Source organism: Rhinolophus ferrumequinum, chromosome 23 (genome assembly GCF_004115265.2).
Source record: "Rhinolophus ferrumequinum isolate MPI-CBG mRhiFer1 chromosome 23, mRhiFer1_v1.p, whole genome shotgun sequence".
Classification (NCBI taxonomy): Eukaryota; Metazoa; Chordata; class Mammalia; order Chiroptera; family Rhinolophidae; genus Rhinolophus; species Rhinolophus ferrumequinum.
In genome coordinates this window covers 13,487,143-13,513,856 of record NC_046306.1, presented here as the reverse complement: position 1 = coordinate 13,513,856, position 26,714 = coordinate 13,487,143, and the positions used below count along the sequence as shown (strand labels likewise).

Here is a 26,714-nt window from a genome sequence, read left to right as displayed (position 1 = left end):
GCATCTCCCTTTCCTTCAGACAGGCTCCCTGTGCTTGGATCTTGGCCTTGGATCTATGGATTGTATGTACTTCCTAGTCATTGAGCACCTACTGTGTGTTAGGCCCTGTGCTATGAGCTGGGACCCAAAGATGAACAAGGCAGATGGTCTCTGCCAGGAGCTCATAGCCTAGTCAGGAAGATGGACGATAAACACCTTTATAAAAACCATCAGAACAACCAGAAGCCATCAGCGGGAGAAGTGTGCCATGAAGAAAATAATTTAGGTGTGGGTGAGCTCAAAGGTGCTGTCTTTGAGGAGGAAGGAGCTCTTTGAGCAGGACACAAAGGATGAGAAGAAGTCAGTTGTGTGAAAGTCTAGGAAAGTGCATTCCAGGCAGAAGGAACAGCATGAGAAAAGTACAGAGGCATGGAAGAAGACTTCCTCCTCTCTGGAGCCTTTTCTAATCCCCCCACTTCTCCCTCATACAGCCATGCAGGCATCAACCTCCTTTATCACATGGCATTTGCTGTTTCCCAGGCCCTTCTCTCTGACATGTCGTTTACTATTGTTACAAGAGCCCAGTAGTGGGACAATTCCCCAGAACTCCTCTCAGTCCTGGATGCGCTCAGCTCTGTGACGCTTCCTCAACAGACTCTGGTGTTTCTGAAATGTCCAAAAGATTCAAACTGGTTTAACAGTGCCCAGAGTACATAGCACTTAGTAGGTACTATCATCCCCATTTTACAGATGAAGAAACGGAAGCTCGGGGAACTTAACCATTCCAGCAGGCAGAGCTGGGACCTGAACCCAGTTCTGTCTTGTTCCAAAGTCTGCCTTCTCCACGGAGCCCTAGTTTAACTGCCCTTGTGTGAGAGCTAAGGACACTGCGGGGGGTCCACAGTGCCAGCACTGGCCCAAGCCTGACCCAGCCCCCAGCCTTGTGGTGGGTGACCTTGGCCCTTGGCCGACTGACTTCAGAGGAGTGGGAAGGAACCAGGGGAGGCTTTTATGTTTGCGTTTTAAATTACAAATGTAATACATACTTGTGGAAATTTTTTTAAAAAATGAAACAAGACAAAGAGAAAAACAGCAACTGAAAATACCTCCTTCTCCTACTCCCGGGGGAACCACTGTTAACAGTTTGGCACCTTGTACGGTGCCTATCCAAACACAGTTATTGTTCCTATAAAAATGGGATCGTGCCCTTGACTTTCTCCCAACCCGTTCCAAGTCAGCCACTACAGACCTTCCTCATTCCATCATATTCTATAGAATAGATGTGTTTCAACCCATTTCACCCAACTTAGCTTGCCTCTAATCCTTCTCTGTAACAAACAGCCTCGGCGGGCATACATCGTGTACGCGGGTACAGGTATTTCTGCAGGAAGGGTGCTCAAAAGTCTAATTGCTGAATGAAAAGGCACGCAAGTTTCACACGTTGACAGGTGCTGCCAAATTACCTTCCGGAAACACTTCCAGTTCAACACCCACTCCCAAGGCAGTTGCATGAGTGGGAAGGCTCTGAAGCCACCAGTGACGCCAAGCGGGGCTGTATGTATAGGCTGCCTCTCCTTCCGATCCCTGAGACCTGGCATGGAGACCACCATCAGGAGCTCCGAACACGTGGGCCCAAATTGGGGTAAAAGATGGATTCTGATAAAAGAGGTTAACTAACAGATTTTTCCATTTCACCTTACAGGAATGGGATGGGGTGGGTGGGGGTGCTGGGCCTCCAGCCAATAGAGGACCAAGAGTTGTCAAGAGGCTTATAAAGCTTGCTATTTCTGGCATTTTTTTCTCTTTCTCTGCTGATTATGCAGCAGAATTGCATAGAGGCTGTCGCGGGCGGGTTCTCTCACTGCCTGGGCTTCTTCTGGAATGAGACTCGGGCTCCTTCTACTTGCACGACGCTGGTGCATTGCAGGTGTGTTTCAGCAGAAGGTAGGCAGCGAGCGCCTGCTGGTGGAGGTGGTCAGGCCGTCACTGCGGGGTGAAGATAGATGATGCCTGGGTGAGGGCAGGCAGGGATCTGGACTGGTGCTTGTCACAGTGTAGAATGAAGATGTTTTGGAAGGTCCAGGAGGCCTGCAGTTGGCGGCTCCTTCCTGAAAAGGAATTCTGGGAGTGGCTGCCACTGGACTCTGGAGAGCAGGGTCTTGGTGGCCAGAGCATCATAGGTGCCCAGGAACTTTCAGTGATCGATCCATCCATCCATCTATCCATCCATCCATCCATACATATATACATACATACATCGAGCATACCCTGCAGTAGGCCTGGCCAAGTTTGGGTGGGGAGTCTGGCCCACCCAGAAGCAGTGACAGGGGTAGCCTATGGCATGGTAGGAGCTCAGAAGATACCTGGGGTGAAGACTGCAAAGGGTCCTTCAAAGCAGGAGGGGTGAGGAGTAGCTGGGGACGTCACCAGGAACATTGGATTTTGGAGTTTGTAGGATCAATAAAAATTCCTCCCCAAATTTGGAGAGTGCCACCTTTTTCTTTTGTCCACTAAGGATATTGAAAAATAACCAATGGAGATCTCCAGTTGCCATTTTTATAGAAGAAAGGGCAACACAAAATGAGGAAGGACATTGTCACAGATTTAAGGGCAAACACACCCACACAGACTAGGTGGCAGGTTTTGAATGCAAGAACCCAATATTAATGACATTTTCCAGGTGTCCCCGGGGAGATTGTCTTTGTGATGGGAGCTGGCTGAGTTGGGGGTGGAGCTTGTCGAAGTTGACAGGGCTGCACCCAGCTGTGCAGGAGCCTGACCTCTTCTGGTGCTTTGAGCCAGCACAGTCCTTGTGGAAAATCTGGCTTCGTGCACATGTGTCCCAGACATGAAAGCCACCCCCTCAGGCCTGCTTTTCCTCACTTGGAATATCCCAGGGGAACCAAGAGAGACGAAAAAAACAGAAGCTCCTGTGCCGTCTGCGGGATCTCCCCTATCTCCTAACAGCAAGAGGTTCCTGGTCCCCAGTCTGCAGGGGAAGGCTCAGGAGCCAGCCAGCCAGCCAGTGAGGACATAGCTACTTAGTGCATACGTTGTACCAGGGTCTGGGTTAGGTGCTGGTTTCAAATCTCAGTTCTGCCCCAGATACAATGTGACGAGGGTAAGCTTCTTAAGCCTTATACGTCTCCTTCTCCTCGTCCATGAAATGGGGACACTGCTGCCTACTTCCCTGTGTTGAGATTGTGTGTGTGTGTGTGTGTGTGTATGCATGTATGTACGTACACACATGCATACACACACAACCTTTGCCTAGTACGTGTTAGGACCTCCATAAATGTTGAGTGAATGAATGAACGAACAAATGACCCAGAACATCCAGCTCTGCTCGAGAGGACTCCATGACTCTGTGTGTGTGTGCGTGTGTGTGTGTGTTTCTGTGCATGTGTGTGTAGGTCCTGGGGAGCCTTCCTCCTGTGCTTATAGCCAGAGGCCCTGTGTTCTGGTTCTTTCCTTTGGGAGCTCAACTGCAGGGCCACAATCAGCTTCACAGCCCCGGCTGATGTGAATTTCTCTGTGTCCCCAGTCACTTCCGTGGGCTCTTGGCTGGGAGAGGGATTAACAGGGACTTACTGGTCTTGAAACAGAACTGACTTTTTAACATTTTCTGAACAGCTTACTGAACACTAGTCACCAGCGTTGTGTTGGCGGGGTCTCGGGAGAACAGCGCACCAATAAACCGGTGTTTGCTGAGAGCTCTGGGCTGGCCAGGGAGAAAGGCCTTGCAAGGGAGGTGGTCTTGGAAAGGAGGGCATGGCCGGAGGATCACCACATCCCCTGAACTTGGAGAACAGAAGCTGAACCCAGGTTTTAGACTTGGCTTTGAGCCCAGGCTCTGTTTCTTCTTTGCTGTGTGACCTTCGCAGGTCACCTTACCTCTCTGAGCTGGAGTTTCCTTGCCTACAAAATGGCGGATTAAATGAGACAAGACATATAAAGCACATTGTTGGTGCTTAGTAAATAAAAACACTCTCCCTTGGGAGCCTTTGATTGGGGTACCCTTTCCGGCACCCACTGAATACCTATGGAAAGAATGAGGGTGTCCAGGGAGTGGGAAGCAGGGTCATATGTGTGTTTCCTGCTATGGAGCTGCTTTGTGGTCTTCGGCAAGTTCTTCACCTTCTTTTGGTCTCTCATTCATTTCCTCAGAAAAGTAATTCAGGCTGGTCCCACCAACCCCGACTGTTCTACTCCATGTTGGAAATCAGAGCTGTGGGTGGCACGGCCAAAGGAGGGGGAGCTTCCTGTGACAACTCTCTTCCTACTAGTGCCTCATGCATTCACATACGAGTAATTAATGAAATTGGGAGCAGAGGCAGGGAGGCAGGGCTTCCCCAGGAGGGGGCTCGGGCACAGGTCCGATGGCTTCGGAGGGGCTGGAGGGCTGCCCAGGAGTCCCCAAGCTCTGCCCCGCCTGGCAAATGTTCCCATGTGTGGACAATCGCAAATGAAGCCCTGACGTGTCATAGATGGAGAGTGGATTCCAGCTTCTCCCAGACCCTGGGGGCCGTTTCCCAGGGACGGCCTGGGGTCTCCTGCTGCTGTGTGTCTGTCGAGATGAGCACTGGCGTAGGTGGTGCTCAATCCAGCACTGGCGGGCCTGGATTGGCAGGCAACGTACTCACCTTCTCTGGATCTTACTTGCCGTGCAGAACAATGGAGGCCGTAGGAGCAGCAGCCCCTTATGAAAGGGGGAGTCATCCTGAAATTGATATAACATTGATTGTCAACTGTAATTGGGGAAAAAAAAAAAAGAATTAAGGGAGTTGTATAGAAAGGCCGCTTTCACTTGCACAGCCTTGCCCCAGAGGGTTCATCTGAAGGAGACGTGGCTGTAGACGGTCCTTGGCTTGATTCCCACCCCCTACCCCCAGACATACTCTCAGCCGTCATGCCGTCTTGGTAAACTCCGTGACTGTCCGACTGTCCTCTCCTTGGCTGAAGTCAGCCTGTCTCCCTTCTCTGTCTCACTCCCCACTGGCTCCACCTTCAGGGCACAGCCATTGTCTCCCCACTTCGCTGTTTCTTGTCACCTGGGTGACTGGAGCTCCACCCAGGTCACCTGGCCTGCACCGTCTCCCTTAGAGTCTGCTCTCCTCACAGCAGCCAATGGGATCTCTGGGAACCATTCCCTTGCTTAAATCCTTTTCCTGGATGGTCCCTGTAGCCTGCTGGATTTGTTCTCACACTCTTAGTGTGCCTACCTGGAGGGCTGGGGCACCTGTCTGATCTTAGTTTCTGCAAGTCAGCAGGCTAGCTTCTGTTTTCTCCCTCCCAGGCAGAAACACTGCCCTGCTGCTTCTGCAAGCCCCCTTCCCCACTGACCAAGCTCTCATGCTGCTTGATTTTATGTACACAGACCCTAAATCTCTCTCTAACTCTTGAACTCTTGTTTATTCTTACAGACAGAGTTGTGGCATCACTGCTTCCCAGAAGCCTTCCCTGATTGCCCCCGTGTCCCAGTCCCAGCAGTCTGGGCCAGGGACCCTTCCCTGCGCCCACCCTGTCAAGTCCTCTCCATCAGTGCTGTGATACCCTCAGGGGACTAGACCCATGTATGATGCACCTTTATCTTTCTGCCTTCTGGAAGGCCTGATACCACAGGATGTTTGCTTGGGGAACATTAATTTAGGCAGTAAGTGCAAAGAACTCCTTGAAAATTAAGTGCCTTCTGACCTAGACAGACTGCATTAGACTCCTCAGCCTGTGGTTTGATTTGGCTGTGTGACCTTAGAGAAGCCACCTGACCTCTCTGAGCTTGGAGGGCCGTGAGCGTGACAAGATGACACCTACAACCAAGTCCCTCTTCTTTCCCACTTGTTGGACAGTATCTATCCCCGAAGACACTTGGGACATTTAAATAGCCCTTCCTCTTTGCTCTGAGCAGAGCAAACCCAAAGAGGGCCGGGCCCAGTTGCCCCTAGTACTGTGCACAAAGGAGCCTTGCATAGAACCCCAAACAGGAACAAAAATAGCCATGGGGCAACCTGAGATGCAGAAGCCACAGGAAGAAGCCGCAGGCCTAGCGGATGTCAGCTGCTCTGAGGCCCCGCTGAGGTTCCTCAGATATGCCGAGCTACGCAGCCCTCACCCCTGCCCTCGCTGGCTCCTCCAACCACAACATCAGATAAGACCTCGGAAAAAGTGCTGGCTTCCTTTCACTGGGGAGGGGTAATCTCAGTACCATCTGTGGGGTACACTCCATCCCCTGCTGCCTTTCTGGCTTCTCCTCCCCTCCCCCCCTTGCTTGTTCTGCCCACCCGACTGATCTCCACCAGCACACTCCCACCACAGGGCCTTTGCACCGGCCGTTTCTCCCCCGCATATCTGCCTGGCGCACTCCCTCACCTCCTTCTAGTCTCTGCTCAACTGTCACTTTCTTAATGAGATCGGCCTTGGTCACCCTGTTTTATATACCTTCCAATCCCAGCACTCTAGTTCATCTCACCTGCTTGCCTTTTTCTTCTTTCCCCAGTTCTTAAGAACCTTCTGCCTTATTGTGTAAGTGACTTACCGTGCTTATTGTTTTCTGTCTCCAATGCAAGAAGGAAGCTCCAGGGATCTTTGGTCACTGCAGCATCCCAGGGGCCTGGAATAGCACCAAACAGATGCTCAATAAATTTTCCTTCAGGACCTGGATGCATGAGTGAGGGGGTAAGAGCCAGCCCAGCAAGCAGAAGAGGGTCAGGCTGGATTTGTTTGGATTCTTGTTTCTTGGGCACGTACACACATGAGCACATGTACACATACATGCTTGCAGCCACATTTGGAGCCTCTAGGTGTTGGGGACAGGGCTAGCCTTGGGCAGATGCTCATCCAGTGTTTGTAGGAAGGAAGCGGCGACGATAGCAATGCCGGTGTACAGGGGACCTGTGTTCCAGGCCAAGCAAGGGCCTTGGTACGTGCCAGGAGTGGTTCAGCTGGCAGGAGGGTAGCAGTCCAGTGGGAGGTGGGAAGGGATGGGGCTGGAGAAGTCAGCAAAAACCAGATCAAGTAGGACCTGGGGACCAAAGGGAAGAGTGGGGCCTTCATCCTGAGGACAGTGGGATCTTTGAAGGGTTTTGAGCAAGGGAGTGACTCATACTGACAATCAGCTCTAATGTGTCTTTTGGAGCAAAAATGAATATAAGACCCAGTCTCATATTTTATATTATATTATATTATATTATATTATATTATATTATATTATATTATATTATATTATACCTGATCTTATATTATAGTAAAATAAGACTGGGTCTTATATTCATTTTTACTCCAAAAGACGCATTAGAGCTGATTGTCCAGCTAGGTCTTATTTTTGGGGAAACAGGATAGATGATTTAGGACAAGCTTCTCCTGGTTTGTGATTAGGTGCAAAAAAACCCAGTCTGTGTTCTTCTACCTTCTAACAGTCAACTCTATGCCAGAAACCCCTTGGCCATGCTTTTCACAAGGTTTCTTGTGAACCCATTATATAGATGAGAAAACTGAGACTCACAGAATGGAATCTCACAGAATCCATCCTCCATATGGCAGCCTGAGTCATCTTTTAAAAGATAAATCTGAGCATATGACTTCTCTGCAAAGACTGTCCAAGGGCTTCCCGTTTGGGATAAAGGCCAAGTCCCTACCATGGCCCCAGGACCCCACGTGCTTTGCCCCTGCTGACCTCTGATCTCTGCCTTCTCCTGCCCCTCAGCTTCCTGTGCTCCAGCACATTATTCCTCCCCCAAGTGAGAGCTTCCGCTCACTGACCCCAGGGACTTTGCACTTACAGATCCCTCTGTCCATAGAGCTCCCACCACGACTTACTGTGTGGCAGGCTCCTTCTCCTCTAGAGAGAGGCCTTGTCAAGTATGTTTTGCTTTGCCTTCTATCTCTGCATTCTCTCCGTTTGCTTCACAGCACTTGTCAGAACTGTAGCCACTTTTGTATGCTTGCTTGCTTGTCGCCTGCCTCCCCCAGTGGACTCTGAGGCCTGCGGGGGCTAGAACCGTGTCTGTGGAGGATGCTGGGAGCTCTCAGCCTCCAGGATGGCCAGATGCTCCTGGACCTGTCCAAGGAGACGAGCTCCCGAGGAGATTCCTGTTATACCTGGTCTCGGCCCAATCTCAGTGCCTCCCACATTCCCCATAATGTGAAACATCCTGCCTGTCATTTCAGCAGTCTGAAGGATCCACAAGTGCATGTGGAAAGACGTCACATCTGGGTTCAAATCCCAGCTCAGCCACCTAATAACTGTGAGACCTTGGGCCATTTCCTTTACTTTTTGAGCCTCAGTTTCCTCATCTGTAAAATGGACATACAGAGGGATGGTCTTCCAACAAGGGCCTAATCCATGTATGTCCAGTGGTTGATTCACCTCTAAATTCCCTTAGCTGAAATCCAATAAATTCTGGATTCTGAAAACCCATGGGTTCTGTCTAAGGGGCTGTGGACCTGTGTGTGCGCTGCTGTTGAAGACCCTCGTAGGGCACGGGAGCAGAGCCAGAAACCTCTTGTTTCCTCTTGGTTTCCTGGCATCTAGTGTCTTCTTAGTCACCTGGGGTTAAGTTGGGTTTTGTTGGCTCAGGGCAGAGGTTAAAGCTTGGGCAGAGTGAGCCCAGGTGCCTGAGCATTTCTGATTTGATTTAAAAGGCAAAATTTTTTTCTTATGAATCATCAGAAAAAGAAATCAGGAGGAAGTGTGTGACCAAGGAGAGGAAATTAGGGTTTGTGAACTGTGTGAGTCACCCCTTTTCTGACTCCTGGGGGATCCCTTGCTCTTGGCAGTTTTCATTCATCTCTGAGACTCTCAGTTCTGTATTTTGGAAAACACACTGGGGTCTGCTGTGGTTTTATTCTGGCTCCAACCCTGCTTCCCTTTCCACCATCAATATAAATTTCTCTTTTTGAATCACGGCCACACTGTTTTAATTCTTATCATTTTATTGACTGTTTCTTCCCTGCCCAGGCTCTGGGATCCTCACAGCAGCTTTTGCCTGGCTTCCTAGACAGGCTCAAGTCTTACCTTCCCCAACGCCCCACTGTAGCCCTGGGCCCCATCGGGGTACGGTCCTCTTTGCCTTTGCATCTCAGTTCTCACCGCCCCTGTCCTCCATGAATGGGCCCTCCTTTCCAGCTCTCGACCTCGGCCAATGCTCGTGCCACTGCTCTCTCCTTTCCATCCAGTACCGTCTTCCCTCACCTTGCTAATTCTGCTCAGCCTGCAGGTAAGTGCTCAGAATGCACCTCCTCTGAGAAGTCTCTTGGCTCCCATGTACTCTGGTCTACCCACATTTTAATTCCTAGTCCTGTTCCGCTCACTATATACCATAGCTTCAGGAGGACAAAAACTGTCCTGTCCGTTCCATCTCTGGTACCCTCCCCAGCACTCAGAACAGAAGGCTGTTTTAAGTAAGACTCCGTGGACTTGAGACAAACGGGCAGTGTTGTGAAGGGGTGACTCCTGAGGCAGCAGGCAGGGGTCTTGGGTCCTGTCCTGCTTCTGGCAGGCTGTCTGCCCAAGGGTGGCCACCATGTTGCTTTCCGGTGGGCTGGAGACTGTTGTCCGTAACAGCAGTGGTGGGAAACAGCCCAGTTTCATTCCAGTATGTGTGCTTCATATACATTGCTCCCTTTGTCATCGAATCAAGTGTACATTTTTTTTCTATGTATTTGTTTCTTGGCAGATTGCCTCCTGTGTGACTTTCCTGTTTGTGTCCTGTGTCTTTTTGTCTTTCAACATCTTGCTGTCTCTTTAATTTGACTGAGCCATTTCTACATCGTATATATTAACTGTCTCATAGTTGGTGCTGATATTTTCCTAGTCTGATGTCCTTTTCATTTTGGTTTTATTATGCTTCCTTCTACAGGAGATATTAATGCGTATATATTTGAATCTGTCAATCTCGCTGCCTCCGTGATTGCTTCAAGGGCTGAGGAAGTTATCCTACTGCTGCACATCTGATAAACATTCTGTTCTGTTTTCTGATATTTCCCTGTAACACGACTTTTTATACTTAACTCTTTCATCGGTTTCGAGTACATTTTGGTGGGTGACTTGCAGTGGGTGTCTAGTTCAGTGTTCCTCAATAGGAGCAGGATAAGCCTGTTATCCCCATTCTGTTTATTAAATAATTGGTCTTTGTTTCTTTGTTTCCAAAAGGAGAGGCAAAATAGAGTGGTTGTATGAGCCTGAGCTTGCAGAGTTAAGATTCTGGCTTTGCCACTTTCTAGCTATGTGATCCTCGGGCACGCTGCTTAAACTGAAACTGAGTTTTTCTCCACTGTTAAATGGGATCATATAATATCTTCCTCCTCGGCTTGTTGCAAAGACAGAGTGAACTATCGTATGGGAAGCACGTTACGTGGTACTGGGCATCTAGTAGGTGCATCTCCTTACCTGTTGTATGTTTCCATACGTAGTTGGGTCTAATTCTGCACTTTCTCTTCTGTTTCATTGAGTTAAAGTTCTCCTCTGACATCACTACCACACTGCTTTAATTATTTAATTGTTGCTTCACAGAATGATTTACTCCCTGGCCAAAGTAGGCACCCCTCTAGGACTCTTCTTTTAGAAATATTGTTTCAAACTCTCACAGGGGTTTTATTGACTGTTTATTCGCCCAGTCCACTCTGCGTTATAGCCTACCTCAGTGACTTGGACACCCGCCCCCGCCACCACCACCCCCCCCAGTTTTCTCACCCTCCCAGCTTCCTAGCCTTTGCTTACTCTCATGGTCCCTCTACCTGATAAGTGTGCACCAGCTACTCTCACCTGCCCTGTCTCCACCTGGCACCTTGTGACACCTGGCTGTCATCATTGCTGATGACTATGCTTTCTGTGGCTACCACGCTACCCTAGGGATTCGTTCTGTGTTCCTGGTCCCTTCAGCGCCTGGCACACGGCTGGTAATTGGATCAGGGCTTGGCGAAGGTGGGGATGCTCCCCAGGTCCTTGGTTTTTGTGGTAACCAGGCTAACTCTGGCTTCTTCTGGAGTCACAGACTCAGGGGACCTGGTAACATGGTGGCCGTCACTTCCCACATGCTGTTGCCGGTAACTGTGGGCCATCTGTCAGCTCTGGCCTCAGTTTCCCCAGGGGATCATGGGAAGTTCTCTGAGGCCCCATGATTTATCTTACACTGGGTTGCTCGATAATAAAGATGAATTAGAAGAACTTCCTGGCACATGCTGGGCCTTGGAGCATGGTTTGCGTTCTGTGGGGACAGAGTCCCAGAGGGCAGTTTCCAGGCTCTCGGCCTCACGTGGAAAGGTGCTGGCTTGAGTAGTAGCTGGCCGTCAGCTGTGACTAGTTGGCCATCAGCTATAACCAGTTAGCCACTGATGTGATGGCCGTGGCTAAACTAGCAAGCACAGATTGCAGTTAGCAAGGGCTCGGTCAGTTGTCAGAGAAGTGGACGGCAGGTTGCGGATCATGTGGCTCCTGCTTCCTGTGTCTCTAACCCAGCCACCAGCAAGACTATAGTGGTTTGACTCCCATGTCTATGTTTCCGTGGGTTTTCCTTTTTGGCCTCACCATATCCTGCGTTCTAGTGCGGGGAGCAGGACCTGAGACCCTGCATGACACGCTCTCTGTGTTTTCTTGGAAGAAAAGATCTATTAGGACAGAGCACACCCAGCCCCTGTCCCCACTGCCCTCCCGGCTCCTGTGCTGCAGGATCCCCAGGGAGAGCCTAGACTTGGGGCAGTGGGGTTCGATAGTCAAGAATAGAGGGGTGGCCTAGAAAGGTGGCTTGGGTGAAAGGGAGACTCAGTCTTTCTCGGGAACCTGCCCGCACACTGCCAGGTGGCACGCACAGCCCTACCAGTTCTATTCTCATCGTACAGGGTTTGGAGTCTGGGCATCAGAAAGTGAGACCCCTGCCACAGCCACATAGCAGCTACGTGCAGAGCCCGGGCATAAACCCAGGTCTGCGAGCTTCCAGAGCCGCACTGCCCTGTGTTCGCTCAGCTTCCAAGTCCAAAGGCTTAAAAACATAGCCTCAATGTTTATAAATATCATTTCCTGTGTTATCTGGTACCAACAGAATGAAGCGAATGTGGTACTTTGTCTGTGTTAGGTTTTGGGGTTAGATGCAAAAGTGCCAAGTTCAGATGACCTAGAAAAAAAACCTTTCTAGGTCAAATTACACTTTCAAAAGAATTTTTTTCTTCTTTTTTTAACCGCCCCACGATTGAACACTGTCGTTGACATATTTCCTTCCCTTCCAACAATACAAGCCCTTTGTGGCATGATTGAGGCTTGTTTTGTAGCACTGGGGAGAAAATATCTTCCAGATTGTCGGCTGCTCATTGTCCCAGCCACACTCGCCCTCCCCCCTCCCCCCATGCCACAGACCCACCCAACCTAGCTCATATGGCTGTTAGTTAATTATCTTTGGCAAGCATACATTTTGGGACTTGTTCCCAACTGCTCGAATGATAGATAATTGTCAAGGACAAATACTGGCCGCACCGGGCAACCCAAGGCTCTGGACCGCTGACCGCAGCCCAGTCTCTGGGGAGGACGCTGGGGATGGACAGCTCTGAGCCTTTGTTAAGCTGCAGGGTGGGACCTCGGAACTGGCGTAGCCTCTTCCTTAGAGCCTGGGCTCTGGAGTTCGACTTCCTGGATTTGAATCCTGACTCCACCACTTACTAACTGTGTGGCCTTGGGCAAACTACTTAACCTCACTTGTCCTCAGTTTCCTCATCTGTAAAATGGGAGCCTTGGGAGTGTAATTTACCTCATAGGGTTGTTGTGAGGATTACATGAGTTAAAATTTGTCAATCAATGAAAAGAGTACCTGGCTTCTGGTAAGCACCACGTAAATGTTACCCAAATTGGAATAAGTGATCATAGCTGTAGGGGGCGCTATCATAAGTCACCCGGATCTCTTCCTGATGGAGATGCTCATTCTGCCAGCTGTTGAGAATGTTGGCTTCTGCTGTCTCACAGCCGAGTCTCTCTCTGGGTATTGGGTATTGCCTTTGGAGGGGGCCCAGGGTTATCAGTCACCCTCCCCAGGGGCAGCCTGGATCCAATCAATGACTGCCCGCTTGGAAAGGCTCGGCTTCCTGCCTCAATTTGGTGCATCTCTGCAGAGCCATCCCAGCTCCAGACTCAGGACAGGCTGAGGCTTCTGATGTGACCGCATCACAGTTCAGCTTGTCTCTGCCCAGTCCTGCTTCCTCCCTGCCCTATAGGGCTCCCGGGTGCACTTCCCACCTCACTCTCAGAGTCTGTTTTCTGGAACCTTGCCCTAAAACCACAGGTAACCATCAGATGCTGAATGGATCTTGATATCCATTTAAAAACATCCGTTTATTTTATTTGTTGTCTTTCCAGAAGCTCTTCGAGGGGTGGCTTTGGGGTTCTGCACCCTCTCGGTCCTCCTGTCTCTGGGTGTGTGCCACTGGCTCTCAATAGACATGCCTTGGCGAGCTCCCTCTGCTCTGGAGGGTCCTGGCTGGAGGTTTGAACGTGGGTCACAGCTTCAGGACCACTGCTCAGATGGGAAGAGGAAGGTCTAGCTCCCACACAAACCACAAAACTTTAAACTGGCCGAGCTGCCGAGGTGCCCAGCGAACCTCACCCATTCAACCAGTCTATGTACAGATGAGGAAACCGAGGCCCAGAGAGGAAAGACTTGTTTAAGGCCACATGGTGAGCATGTGCCCCTCCTCTCAACCCTGGGAGGAGATGGTCCTTTGGGGAAATAGTGGGACAGGCTGGTCTTAGTAGAAATGAACGTGTGACAGCCGGTTGTGGTGTTATGGTCCAATCAATGCTTTTGCAGCTGCTCCCAAGCAGAGGGCAGCCAGTCTGGGCAGGGAGTGGGTGTCAGCAATGGCTTCCCAGGGGGACCAGCGTGGGAGTAAATGGGAGTGAACTGCAAGGAAAGGAGGGAGGAGGGAGGTTTAGGTGGCGAGTACAGAGGCCTAGACGTGTGGGAGCTCGAGACATCTCAGAAAGGCAGAGCCAGGGAGGAGGGTGAGAGGGATACGAGGTTAGCCTGGATGGTCAGGTTGGCAGGCGGCAGGTTCCCAAGTGCTTCGAATGCTACAGTCAAGAACTTGGACTTCTCCCCAGTGGAGGAGATGGGGCTTGAAGGAGAGTGACCTGGGCAGAACCAGACAGGGGCCTTCTCTCTCGTGATCCCCACTGGCCCTCACTGCCTGATCAAGTCTGCTCAGTAAATAGTTGTGGACTAAATGAGTGAATGAATGAGGGAATGGAGGATTGGGCTGGAGGAAGATGGCTCCAGCTGCAGTGTAGGGGGTTGTTGGGAGCAAGAACGTTCCCGAAGGCTTTGTAGAAGCCAGAGCCTGGTGGGGTGCGTTGATCATTCAGAGCTAGGAGAATGGCTCCCTATCTTTTCTCCTCCCCACCCCAGAGAGGCACCCGCTTAGATGAGACTCAGCACAGTGGGGGTGCCCAGGTGGGACCTGCTGAGAACACACGTTGGCATCTCCTGCAGCAGAAGCCGGGGGGAAGGTCATCAAAGTCATGTGTCACATGCGATGGGGTCCTGGCCCTGCCCTTGGACGGCTTCATCTGACCACACCCTGACCCACGTCCCAGGCCCCAGCCCCCTCCAGCCACAGGCAGCGTCTGCAGTCCCCTTGGAACCATTCCCCCTCAGAGCGGCCAAATGAAAATGTTTGTTGAAAACAACATGTGCATAATTAAAGCTTAATGAGCGCTTGTCTGTTTGGAATGTGCAATTAGATTTATAATCGGGGATGGGAGCGAGCTCCAAATGGCTTTAAATGGAACTGAGAGAGAGGATAATTTTTGCCATAAATCTGCAGTAATGTGGATGGTGTGTGAGTTACCACCAGTAGTAGAAACACAGGCCTGCCAGGCGGCCATGCTCTGCCCACTGGGATACCCTGCCCATCTCATGGTAGCTTCAGCTGGATATGCTCTGTGGTGGGACTCACCAATGGTCTTTAAGGTGTATCTTCTCTGGGTTGGAGCTAGAGCTCCTATCTGCAGTCTGAGCTGTGGGGAGATGAGGCTTGGTGCCAAGTCCAACTACCCTGGTTCCCAGAGGAACTTGGCCAGGCAAGGAAGCCTGTACCATCACCATGTCACCCCTGCGCTAGGATGTGGCTCCACATTTTATTCTCTGCTGTATCCCACCACCTAGACCTCAATGAACATTTGTCGAATGGGTGAGTGCCTCTGTGCCATCCTCTTGCCTAAAATATGTCACTCTCCCTCTGTGGGCCTCAGTGCCCCATATCTGTCAGGAGAATTGGATTCAGCTCTCGCTGATGTGGGCTCTTTCATCTCCAAGGTTTTGGGTCTGGAGCAGAGGGTGGCTGGGATAGCATCTCGATTAGCACTGTCCTGGAGAAATACGCAAATTACATAAGTAATTGTAAATTCTCTAGTAGCCACATTAAAAAAAGTGAAAAAGAAGCAGGTGAAATTAATTCTGATAATGTATTTTAGTTAACCCTATGTATCCAAAATCTTACATAATCAACAGAAATATGTTGATGAGGCATCTTACATTTTTGTTGTTGTTGTTGTAGTAAGGGCTTTGAGACCGATGTATATTTTTCACTTAAACACATCTCGACTTGGACTAGCCACGTTCTCAATGCCCAGTAGCCACGTGTGTCTGGTGGCCACCATACCGGACTGTGCAGGTCTAGAGGGAGCGTGGTGGGAGCCAGGTGGGAGGGCTCTGTGTCCTTATCTGTAAACTGGGACGATGATTCCCACGTCCCGTCCCGCAGGAGTCAGGTGCCTGTGGCTTTCCACCACCTGGGCTGTCGAGATCACTGGCTTTTTACATTTCCTGTCAATGTTTTTATGGACTAAGGCACCATCCAAGCCGACTCGTCTCAGCAATGGAGGAAAGGGTCCTGCAGTGGCCACAACACTGGGCTTACTTACAAGGCACACCCCCAACCCCTCTGGCAGACCAGGATCAAGGCCTTGTAGCCATTACCAGTAGAGAAGTCCCCAGGCCCAGAGTCATGAGGTCACCAGCTTGCAAATGGTGAGGGTAGGAAGCCAATGGGACTTGGGGGCTGGGGCAGCTCAGGCATGTCCTGGCTGTGTGGCCTTGGGCAGATCCCCTAACCTCTCTGGGCCTCAGTCATCACACTGGATTCTATTTCTCAGCGGGCAGAATAAGAATGTGTGTTATGTCTGGCACAGCAACAGCACCAATAAGGAGAAAAACTTTTTTTGGAAAGAAATGGATATTTCAGGAAGAAGGCATGAAAGTCATTATGGGAAAAATCAGCGCTCAATTGGACTCTCTTATGAAGACTTTACAAATTTTATTTCAAGCATAGACGGCGGCTAGAGGCATCGGGGTCTTTCCCACACTTAGGACCTCAAAGGTTTTCATGAAGCCCCACTCAGTTTCTTTAGCTACAGAAGAGAGGTAATTATAGCACCCTCCTAGTGTTTTCTCTGTACCAGGCAATGTCCTAAGCACTTTCTGTATATTCATTTATTTCATCTAAATGATAGTCATACTTATTTTCCAGATGAGGAAACTGAGACAGTAACTTAGTTAAAAAGTCATAGAGCTTGAAAAGCAAGCCTAAGATTTGAACCTAGGAAGCCTGGCACCAGGGCCCGTGTTTATAACCACTGTGCCCTCTTTCTTCTCTGGGTGGGGGTGGGCCTGGAGTTAAGCACACAGGCCCTGGTCAGAGTTTGAGCCTGGGGTCCTATCCTTGTCCCATTCCATCCATCTGTGCGACGCCTCTCTGCCCCTCCCCCAACATCTCCTGGTCCTGATGTGTATCTCTCTGTGAGACTGCCACCTAAAACCGCACTCTCGGCAGGGCCCAGGGTACAGCTGCCACGTTCGCTGCCTCTATCTTTTAAGCCGTGTTTCATCTGTGCAGAACGAGTGTTCTCGTGACCTGACGTGGGGGCAGGCAGGAGCAGTATGTGTGGCTTTGATTGTTTCCTCTTTAGATCTCCATGAGGCTCGTCTCTTAGTGTCTGTGACAGGCTCAGGTGAAGACGGTGCCCCCTTGGTCTTTGATCTGGGTCTCTGTGCAAAGGGGAGGGACAGCACCTTCTACCGAACAACTGTTGCTGTGGTACCAGGAGTCAAGGTCAAGTTTAGAACTGTCGAGGTGGCGTTGGGCTCCCCAACCCCCCTGAGCCTCTCCTTGCTCATCTCTACAATGGGGATGGTCATGCAGCCTTGGAATTTGGGGGAGAGTTCCAACAAGACAACCAGGCACAGCTCTGGGATGAGGTCTGGTATACAATAGGTGCTCACTGGCCTGTGCTCACAGCAGCCTTGGATGTCACGTTCCCTGCTCTTCCCCTGGCCAACTGCTGGGTGTCCTACATCATGGAGCTTCCAACTCACCTTTGGCAGGACGCCTCTCTTGAAAAACCCTCCTGCCTGCTTCCACTCCCCTGAGATAACCCTGTCCTGCCAGGGTCACATTTGTTAAAGACGAGGCTATCATTTGCTCTCTGAAACAAGACACTGAATTCATTGCTATACTTTGCAAAGCTAATCTCTCCAAATCAAACACGAGCTGATCTTTGTAGGGTTTTGGGGAGCACCAAGTCTTGGGATGGGGGTACTTTCAATAGCAGGAGGTTCTGGAGCTGGCTGAACCCTGGCTGAGGACATGTGGCTATTGGAGTAAGGTCGGTACTGATCACTTGATTTTCAGAGGCTGGGTGAACACAACGCTGTCACTGACCAGTTGGGACCAGCTTCAAACAAGTTTTGGGGTTACTTGTTCCTATCTTGGGCCTATGGCCGAAACACTGGCCTGTCTTCCTTCCTCAGACTTGGAGAACAGGAATGTTTTATTCTCCCAAGCTTCTCCAAAGGACCGACAGCTCCTGGAGGGCAGGGGCTGGTGTCACTACAACGGTGGCACGCAATAAGCATCACTAGCTCTCAGTCAGCCAACAATGACTGCTGCCCCGAGGGACTGTAACCTCACAATCCCTTTGTTTTACCTCTTGTCAGTGACTTGTGACAAGCCTTATTTCTTGTAAGTCTCCAGTGGGTGGAAGCATGTTACTGAGTACATGGCAGGTCCTCGGTACATGATACAACAAGGGCATCAACCGATTTCATGTTGCTTCAGATCTTAGACCCAGGACTGGGAGTGGGAATGAATGAGGGGAAGACGAGGGAGGGGCGGGGTTAAGGGGAAAGGGTTGACCTTGAACAGGAGGGAGACACTTCACCTGTAAAGACTAAAGGAAAGGAGGTGAGGATGGGTGTGATGTAAATAATGTGGAGAAAAGGAGGGAGTGGGGGGGGATAGCTGATGGCCTCTGTGATGTAGGAGACATGGTCTCTGCTGGACCGAAGGGGATGGTGGCTGGTGAGGGGATTAGAGTTCACATATAAGAATAAATAGATAACATTTATTAAGCACCTGTCAAAGATCTTTGCCATCCTTAAGCATTATGTTACATATATTAACTCATGGGTCAGAAATTCATAACTTCCATCATTACCATTTTACAGGTGCAGAAACTAAGGCAGAGAGAGGTTAAAGCCAAGGTCATACACTGCTAGTCAGTGGTGGAACCAGTACTCCGATTCAGGAATCAGTGCTGTGGCCCAGCATGTCACACTCCACGTGGAAGTTTCACTACGTCCAAAGCCAACTTGGGATGGAGGTTTTTAAGGTTGGGCCCAAGAATAGGGGCTGATAGAAGGAAGCAGGACTGTTCAGGTTGGAGTGCAGAGCTAGAAGAAACAAAAGACCTGAAAGGAATTGGATTTCAGTGGGAAGGAGGGAAGAGAAAGGTGCTCCAGGCTGATGATGGGAGAGTGTGTGCAAAGGCAAGAGCTCTGGGACACTTGGGACGCTGTGGGAGCTGAGCCTCAGGGCCAGTTGTCACGGAGCCTCCGGATGCCAGGGTTCAAGATGCGGAACCACTGTTGCATTTCCATCTGAGCAGTGGAGGGGGTGCCAAAAGGCCGCTAGTGACAGCCAGGGTGGAAGGTGGATTGGGTGGGGGGACGCTGAGCAGAAAGCTTCTGCGGGTGATTGGATCAGAGGGATGTAGGAGAGAACGGGACTAGAGTCTCCCTGGAAGTACTGACTGTGGGACTGGGTGGAAGGTGACACCCTCTCTCATGATGGCAGAGAAACTGCAGAATGAGCAGGTCCATAGAGGTGTCGTGATTTCAGAGCCGGGTGTATTGTATTTGAGGTGCTCGTAGACCAAATGGGGGAGATGTCTAGGGGGAAACTGAACATTGCAATCTGGAGATAACTCAGCTGAAGATGAGCATTTGTGAGTGAGGGACGTGTTGCAGCCCCGAGAAGCCGTGACATTGTCCAGGGTAGGCACGAATAGAGTGAGAAGGAAATACCCGATCCACTTATCCACCCACCTGTCCATTCCACCCACTCATTCAACACATTCCACGCACTCAGGCATCCCACCCATCCAGGGTCCTACGCATGCATCCCGCACACCCATCCCACCCGTGTGTTTGTTTATCTCACGCACCATCCCCGTCATCTCCCCGTCCACCTACCTCTTCATACTCACCCAGCCATCCTATCTCATCCATCCATCCGCTCATCCCTCTCATCCCAACCATCCAACCCATACATCCTAACCACCCATTTGCTCATCCATCCATCCATCCATCCATCCATCCATCCATCCATCCATCCGTCTGTCTGTCCATCCGTCCCTCCATCCCTCCATTCCACCTATACACGTACCCACCATCCATTCACTCATCTTACCCGTTCCAACTCTTTCCTGCTCTCTTCACGTTGGTAACCACCAGCCACATGGGGCTTTTGAGCACTTGAAATGTGGCTAGTCTAAACTGAGATGTGATGTAAGGTAAAAATACACGTGGCTGCTTATCTGCTAAGGTTCCTTAAAGATAAAGATGTCTCAGACAGTCGCCCTCCCAGATAATGCAAACCGACTCATTCATAATTTTCTGTTAATTACATCTTGAAATCACAATATTGTGAATATATCCAGTTAAATAAAACGTGTCATTAAAAATTAATAGTATCTGTTTCCATTTAGTTTTTCAAACTATGGCTACTAGAAAATGTAAAATGACATCGATGGCTTGCATTGTATTTCTATCTGACAGTGTTGATATGTCATCCATCATCCACAGATCCATCTATCCATCCATTTCTCTCATCCTTTACTCCCCTTCTTCCATCTGTTCATTTGCCCGCTTATCGTATCTGTCCCTCCCACAGATATTTAATTTACACCTGTTCTGAGGAAGTGACTCGGTGGATCATGAGAATGAGGAAACTGAGGCTTTGAGTTAAGGAGCTTGCCCGAGGTGACGCAGGTGGGGCCAGCATGAGCTGCGTCTCTGAGATCAGGGCTCCCCACCTTTCGCCTTGGCTGCCTGTTTGCTAAGTTTCATTAAAGTTAAAAAAGGATCTGGGTGGGGGGAGGCCCAGGAGCCCCTCTTGCCAAGGGGACCACACAGCATCAGGAGAGACAGCCCCTTTAGAAGCCTCTGTGAACCAAGTCCCTGGTGGCCGTCATGAAAGGGTTATCCCCACACATTTGATTTTTTGCAGAAATGTGGGTTCTTTCAGATTCCAAAACTCATTTCCATGACAAAACTCTTGGGAAGAGAAGATGAAGGCCTGCCTTTTGCAGAACAATCTTCCAGCTGTAATGAGGACTGAAGATGGCGATGGGAAAAGGAATTATAATTAGAATATGAAATGGGGAAAATTAATCTATTCCAGTCGGTGGTAAGAGGATGTTCTGGCCGTTCCTGGAAATTCTTAGGCCCTTGTTTCCCCTCTACATTTTTCTGTTTTTCACATTTTAAAGCATAACAGAAGGTGGCATGGTGTGAAAAAAGATTTTTGACGGAGGGACTGATAAATTGTAAGCTATGCACAGAAGTCAAGTTCATGTGTATCTTTGCGGTGCATGTCTCTATGTGCTCGTGCCATATATGTTCGTGTGTGCATTTGTGTGCATAATATTTACACAGTTGCAGGTGGTATTTTATACACGTCTGGGCCTCCCCTCCTTCTCATGTGGGCCTGCTGTGGATGTTGTGCCCCAGTCCCATAAAGGGTCTATGGTATGTGCACACTCATGCTCGTGCCGTGAACACATTTGTTTGTGTTGGTTTGTGTTACCCATGGATGTGGTGCGCGTGTGGCTAAGTGCTGTCTCAGACGCTGTGTTGTGTGTGACATTGACCCCCACTGGTTTGTGGTGCATGTGTTGTCATCATGCTTGGGCGCGCTGCATACACTGTACGCCTTTGTGGTCACATACACACTCAGCACTCGCTGTGCGGTGGGCGTAGGGGTGAATGTTTTCCATCCTGTGTGTGCACACAGAGGAGTTGACCCTGCTGTGTCTGAGCACAGAGGCCGGCTCAGGGACTTCTCCCCTTGCCTGGTAGGTTCTTTCCTCTAGAAAGGGCCCCCCAAGAGGAGGGCTGTGGGGGAAACCCCAGGCCTTAATGCCCTGGAAGCCAAGCCAGGGGGAGTCTGGAGCCTTCAGGGTCCCCTCCCTCCCTCTGTTCCCCCTGCAAGGTCTCATGTGGTAGAACCCTGGGCAGAGGTGGGTCTCTGTTCACAGTTACTCAGTAGCCAGGTCCCGTGCCCAGTGTGCTCCCAGGGGCCGTGCCAGGCCCCCAGGGGTAACCAAATGGAGGCTGACCCAGGCCCTGCCTTCAGAACTGCTGCCAACTTCTCAGGTCTTCCTTGGAAGCAGGAAACAAGCTTTCCTCTGGTTTGTGTCTGCTCTTCCTTGTTTGAATAAACGAGTGAATGAAGAAGCCCACTGGAGGCAGGCTCTGGTGATTTCAAGGGGACCCCTTGCCTGACCCCCCCCAACCTCCAGCACACACACACACATCACGATCCAGGGTCTCCTTTCTCATGTCCCAGTGCCGTTCCCCACTGCTCACTGTGGAGAAGTCTTCCCTCCCTGCACCCCTAACAATCCTCATCAAACACCTATTATGTGTCAGGGCCGCGCTAATTATGGGTTGTATGGAGTGGGGTGCAGCAAAGCCTGATCGCAGCTATCAAGGAGCTGACAGCCAGGTGGGAGCTACCACCCCGAAGAAGCAAACAGACTGTTCTTTAACGAACGGTCCCGCTCCTCCTCTCCTGTGCCATCTTGGGCACCTGCCTAAACTCTCAACTGGTTGCCTTGGTTTTTAACAGGGAATAACACCTGTTTCTTTGGGTGGTTGTGAGGATTAAGTGAGATCATTTATGGAAAGCGTTTTGTTCAGTGCCAGGTGTAGTCATTCATTTACCACGTATTTGTTGAGTGCCTCTCTGCATTGGGGGAGACAGCAGACAGGTCCCCTCCTTCCGCAGTGGCTCCATTCTAGCCAGCATTTAATAAATGGGCCATGACACAGGCCTTTTGGGGGATATCTTGCCCTCTCCTCCTTTGATACATATTCCTATATTTTTAACCTGTGCCATGCTGTTTGATTACTATTGCTTTATCAAATAAATGTTTCAAATATTTGGTTAAAACTAGCCCCCCTCCCATGTCTAATTGTTCTTTCTTTTAGAACATACTTATAAATTATGTGTGGTTTTTTTAAAAAAGTTTTACTTGTATCAAAGTAATACATGGCTGCGGTGACACATCAACTAGTACGCAGGAACTTTCGTTGAAAGCTCCCCACCCTGCCTGACTAAGAGTCCCTTTCCTGATGCCAGGCTATGCCAGGCACTGAGAGATTTGGAGATGACTACAACACTGTTCCAGCCTTCATGTTGCTCTCACACAGGGGCAAAAGACAGATACGGAGACAATCTGTGTTGTAAGAGGGACAGCCAGAGGAGGTACCAGCATGGCAGGCCTCCTGGAGGAGGTGGTCTCTGAACAGGGCCTTGAAGCATGAGTTCTGGATGCCGTGTGGTGGTTAGAGCCCTGCATTTGGGGTCAGTGCCCAGATCCTAGGCATGGCGTGGCAGGTTTTTTGTTTTTTTGTTTGTTTTGCTAATCCAGCAGTCACTGAAGGATTCTGTCCATCCCTGTGCTGGAAAGGCACTTGGATGTAACCAACAATTCTACTACTTTGTTGGGAAGACGGGTCTGGTAAAAGACAATGTGAATGGTGCAGTGATGGTTCCATCCATCCATCCATCCATCCATCCATCCATCCATCCAGCATCCATCCATCATCCATCCATCCAGCATCTACCCATCATCCATCCATCCATCCATCCATCCATCAATCCATCCATCATCCATCCATCCATCCATCCATCAATCCATCCATCCATCCATCATCCATCCATCATCCATCCATTATCCATCCATCCATCATCCATCCAGTATCCATCCATCATCCATCCATCCATCATCCATCCATCATCCATCCATTATCCATCCATCCATCGTCCATCCATCATCCATCCATTATCCATCCATCCATCATCCATCCATCATCCACCCATCCATCATCCATCTGTCATCCATCCATCATCCATCTATCCATCATCCATCTGTCATCCATCCATCATCCATCCATCCAGCCATCCATCCATCCATCTGTCATCCATCCATCATCCATCTGTCATCCATCCGTCATCCATCTATCATCCATCCATCCATCATCTATCCATCCATCCATCCATCCACAAGCATTTGTTGAGTGTCTAATCTGTGCCAGGCCCTATGCTAGGTGTTTGGGAGCCTCCATTTTAGTAGGGGGAATGCAACTATAAGCAATAAACTTGGTAAATTATATAGGTTTTAGAAGGTGAAAGGGCCTATGGAACAAAGAATAAAGTGGAGCAGGGCAAGGAAATCAGGAATGGTGGCAGCAGTGATGGGAGCTCACAGTCCACAGAGGTGGGAGGCTGGCCTGTGAGCAGTTGCTGAGGAAAGCCTCCCTGAGTGAAGAGGGTCTGGATGAACTGACATGTTGCGCCTGATTGTGGGAGTGTGGATTTTTACAGCCTCTATGAAAGCTGCTTGGCGATGTATATCAAAGTTACAGATGCACACACAGCTGGGCCCAGCCACTGTACAAACTAACACTACAGTAAACTCACACCCCTGAGAAATGATGGGTGTACAAAACTATTCATGGGAGCAACGCTGGACTAGCAAAAGACTAGGAACCCACGTGCTCAAATAGTTAACTATATATGTTACATCCATCCTGCAGAGTACTGGGCACTGGAAGACAGAATTAAGTTCCGGCATAAAAGATTTTCCCAGATGTGTTGCTAGGAGAAAACTAAGGTGCAAAACTGTGTTTATCGTATGCTGTCCTTTATGTGAAAGGAATGACTATACAATGTATAGAGACAGACCATCTCTGAAGGATGTAAAGGAAGTTGGTAGACACAGTGGCTACCTCTGGAGAACGGCAATGGGGTGGGAAGAGACTTCCCTGTTGCTTTGTGTACTTTGGGGATTTTGAACCATGTGCATATAACCTAATAAAAAAGTAAAATTTTCCATTAAAATGGCCCGCTGTCATTGGTGGTCCACCCAGATTTACTGGCCAGCACACCCATCCCCCACCTGCTATGGGCACTGGCTGCAAATGGCTCACAGCGGGCACAATTCCCTAGAGCTCTGTCCTTGGTCAAAGGGGGCCACCTTGCTCCCCGTTTCCTCACAGCCCACAGCCAGGGGCTGACTTACATGGGTGACAAAAGTCTGGCCTCTTGCTTCATGCTGGGACAAACTCTGTGGTTCAATTCCTGCCCAGAGCTCCCGGTGGGATCAGGCTCCAACAGGTCTCCAGCGGAGACCACGGCCTTGCTTAGCTCTTTCCACTGTCCCGTCCCACGTCCCTCCTTTGCTCCCCGTAATGTTATTACTATAAAGAGCACTTCTCAGGAACCAGATGCATTTGAATCCTTGTCTCGGGCTCTGCTTCTAGGGAATGTGATCTACGACACCTGTCTCAGAGGATGGAAACTAACTGGAATTGAGCCAAGTGCTCTACTTGTTTCAGTGTGACATGCCGTGGACAGGGGACCAGGGCATTATCCCCATTCGACAGATGAGGAACCTCAGAAGTTCAGGCACCAGCTCAGGCTTGCACGTCAGGGAAAAGGGCAGCCAGGGGCCCACACTTCTCCCACCACACCTGCTCCCTCTTGCAGGCAAATCTTTCTGAGTCCAGACTTGGCAGCTTCTCAGGACACACGCCTGGAGTTCTCGTACATGGTTTCTACCACAGTCCTCACTCTCTGTGGCCAGGGGTGGCCTCAGGGACAGATGTGAGGGAGCAAAGCCAGGTGGGAGGGTAAGAGCTGGAGGGCACATCAGGGGCAGGCTGTCATGACCCCAAAGCTCTGGAGGTCTTGGCCTCCCTCCAGCACATGGAATTCCAGCTCTAGCTGAGAGTCTGATGTCATTTGGGCCAAGAGGGATATTTGCATACTTCCAGGGGTGGGGAGCTCAGTATCTGACAAGGCAGCCTGCCACATCTATGAACAAGGTACAAAGGGCAGAACGGTTTTCCTCTCTTGATCCTAAGTGTGATGCATGGTGCTAACCCTCAGGGGCCACAGAAGCGGGGCTGCCCCTCTACCCTAGAGGGAGCCCTACGGAAATGGGAACTGGGGCATCCGGCCTCCCTCTTGGCTTCTTCTCCCTTTTCCTCAGTGCATTTCTTCCCCTGCCCTCCTCTGGCTTCTCCTGGGGCCTTCTTGAGAACGTTTTACTCAGAGCTGCTTCTCTCTCCTTCTCTGTTCCAGTTTGATGGTGAGAGTGCCTACGTGGGGATGAGTGACGGGAACCCAGAGCTCCTCTCAACCAGCCAGGTGGGTGCCCCGTCCTTTCTGAGTGGGCAGTTAGCCTTGGGCTAGCTGAAGCCAAGCTGCTCCTGGGGTGGGGGTGGGAGAGGGGCACCGTGGAGGGCACATCCCACGACTGTCCTCTCTCAGAATGATCCAAAGCATCAGTTGAGTCCCCTTAAAAGGGACAATCAAACTAACACTACCATGTTCTCTGTAAATCCCCTACCTGGCTACTGTTGGCTTAAAATGGGCATGATTAAAAACGTAATAAAACTCAAAATGGGTTGCCCACCTTCTCCATGCACAGAGGGGGAATTTCCAGCAGTCATGAGTAGAGCTGTCACACGCTCCCTGTTGTTCTCAACCTGTTGTCACCACACAGCACCCATGGAGACATATACTGGTGTGGAGGCGCACACACCCAGGCAAGCATTCAGGGTTCTCCCGCCCATCTGGACTGTCTGATGCCACGGGGGAGGCTTGTGGACATGGCGCAAAGGGACCAGAGCGGAGGCTTCCTGTGCGTCCTCCCTGTTGGTAAAGGGGGCTGAGTCATCCCTGGGCAAGGCTGTCCCCAACCTCAGCCCGACCTGGCCTTCTGGGAGTCCTGATGGCGGATGGAATCTGATTTTCCACTGAGAGCCTGGGCTCTGAAAATTAAGGGTTCTTTCAGCTGGGAACAGCCTCACTACAGACGCTAATGCCAGAGAGGGTCCTCACTGCAGGCTGGGTCACTGGGGAGGGTCCTCACTGCAGGCTGGGTCACTGGGGAGGGTCCTCACTGCAGGCTGGGTCACCGGGGAGGGTCCTCACTGCAGGCTGGGTCACCGGGGAGGATCTTCACTGCAGATGGTGGCAACCTGGAGGACAGTTCTATAAGGCATTGGTGCCTGCAGGGTGGCAGCAGCTCAGGGTGCTGGATGGAAAACCAAGGAGTCCTAGCTACTGCGAAATTTGGGGAGCTGGGGGACGCCTGTCCCGGCTTGGACTTCCACCCTCTGTCTATG

General features: G+C 50.4%; 1 protein-coding gene and 1 long non-coding RNA gene across 5 annotated transcripts in view; one reads left to right on the top strand and one right to left on the bottom strand.

The window, feature by feature from the left end:
• The window catches only part of TOX2 (TOX high mobility group box family member 2), a 124,838-nt gene that overhangs the window by 21,838 nt on the left and 76,286 nt on the right, over positions 1-26,714 (top strand). For all 4 annotated transcript variants that reach the window (XM_033094334.1, XM_033094337.1, XM_033094335.1 and 1 more), the window contains exon 2: positions 25,666-25,731. In XM_033094334.1, the coding sequence (XP_032950225.1) occupies positions 25,666-25,731 (66 nt within the window). The remainder of the gene's footprint in view (positions 1-25,665; positions 25,732-26,714) is intronic.
• LOC117015683 (uncharacterized) lies at positions 1,856-4,991 on the bottom strand. Its single transcript, XR_004421775.1, has 3 exons — positions 4,878-4,991; positions 4,623-4,699; positions 1,856-1,965 (listed from the first exon to the last, which is right to left on the bottom strand). It is a non-coding gene; the product is annotated as an uncharacterized LOC117015683 (long non-coding RNA).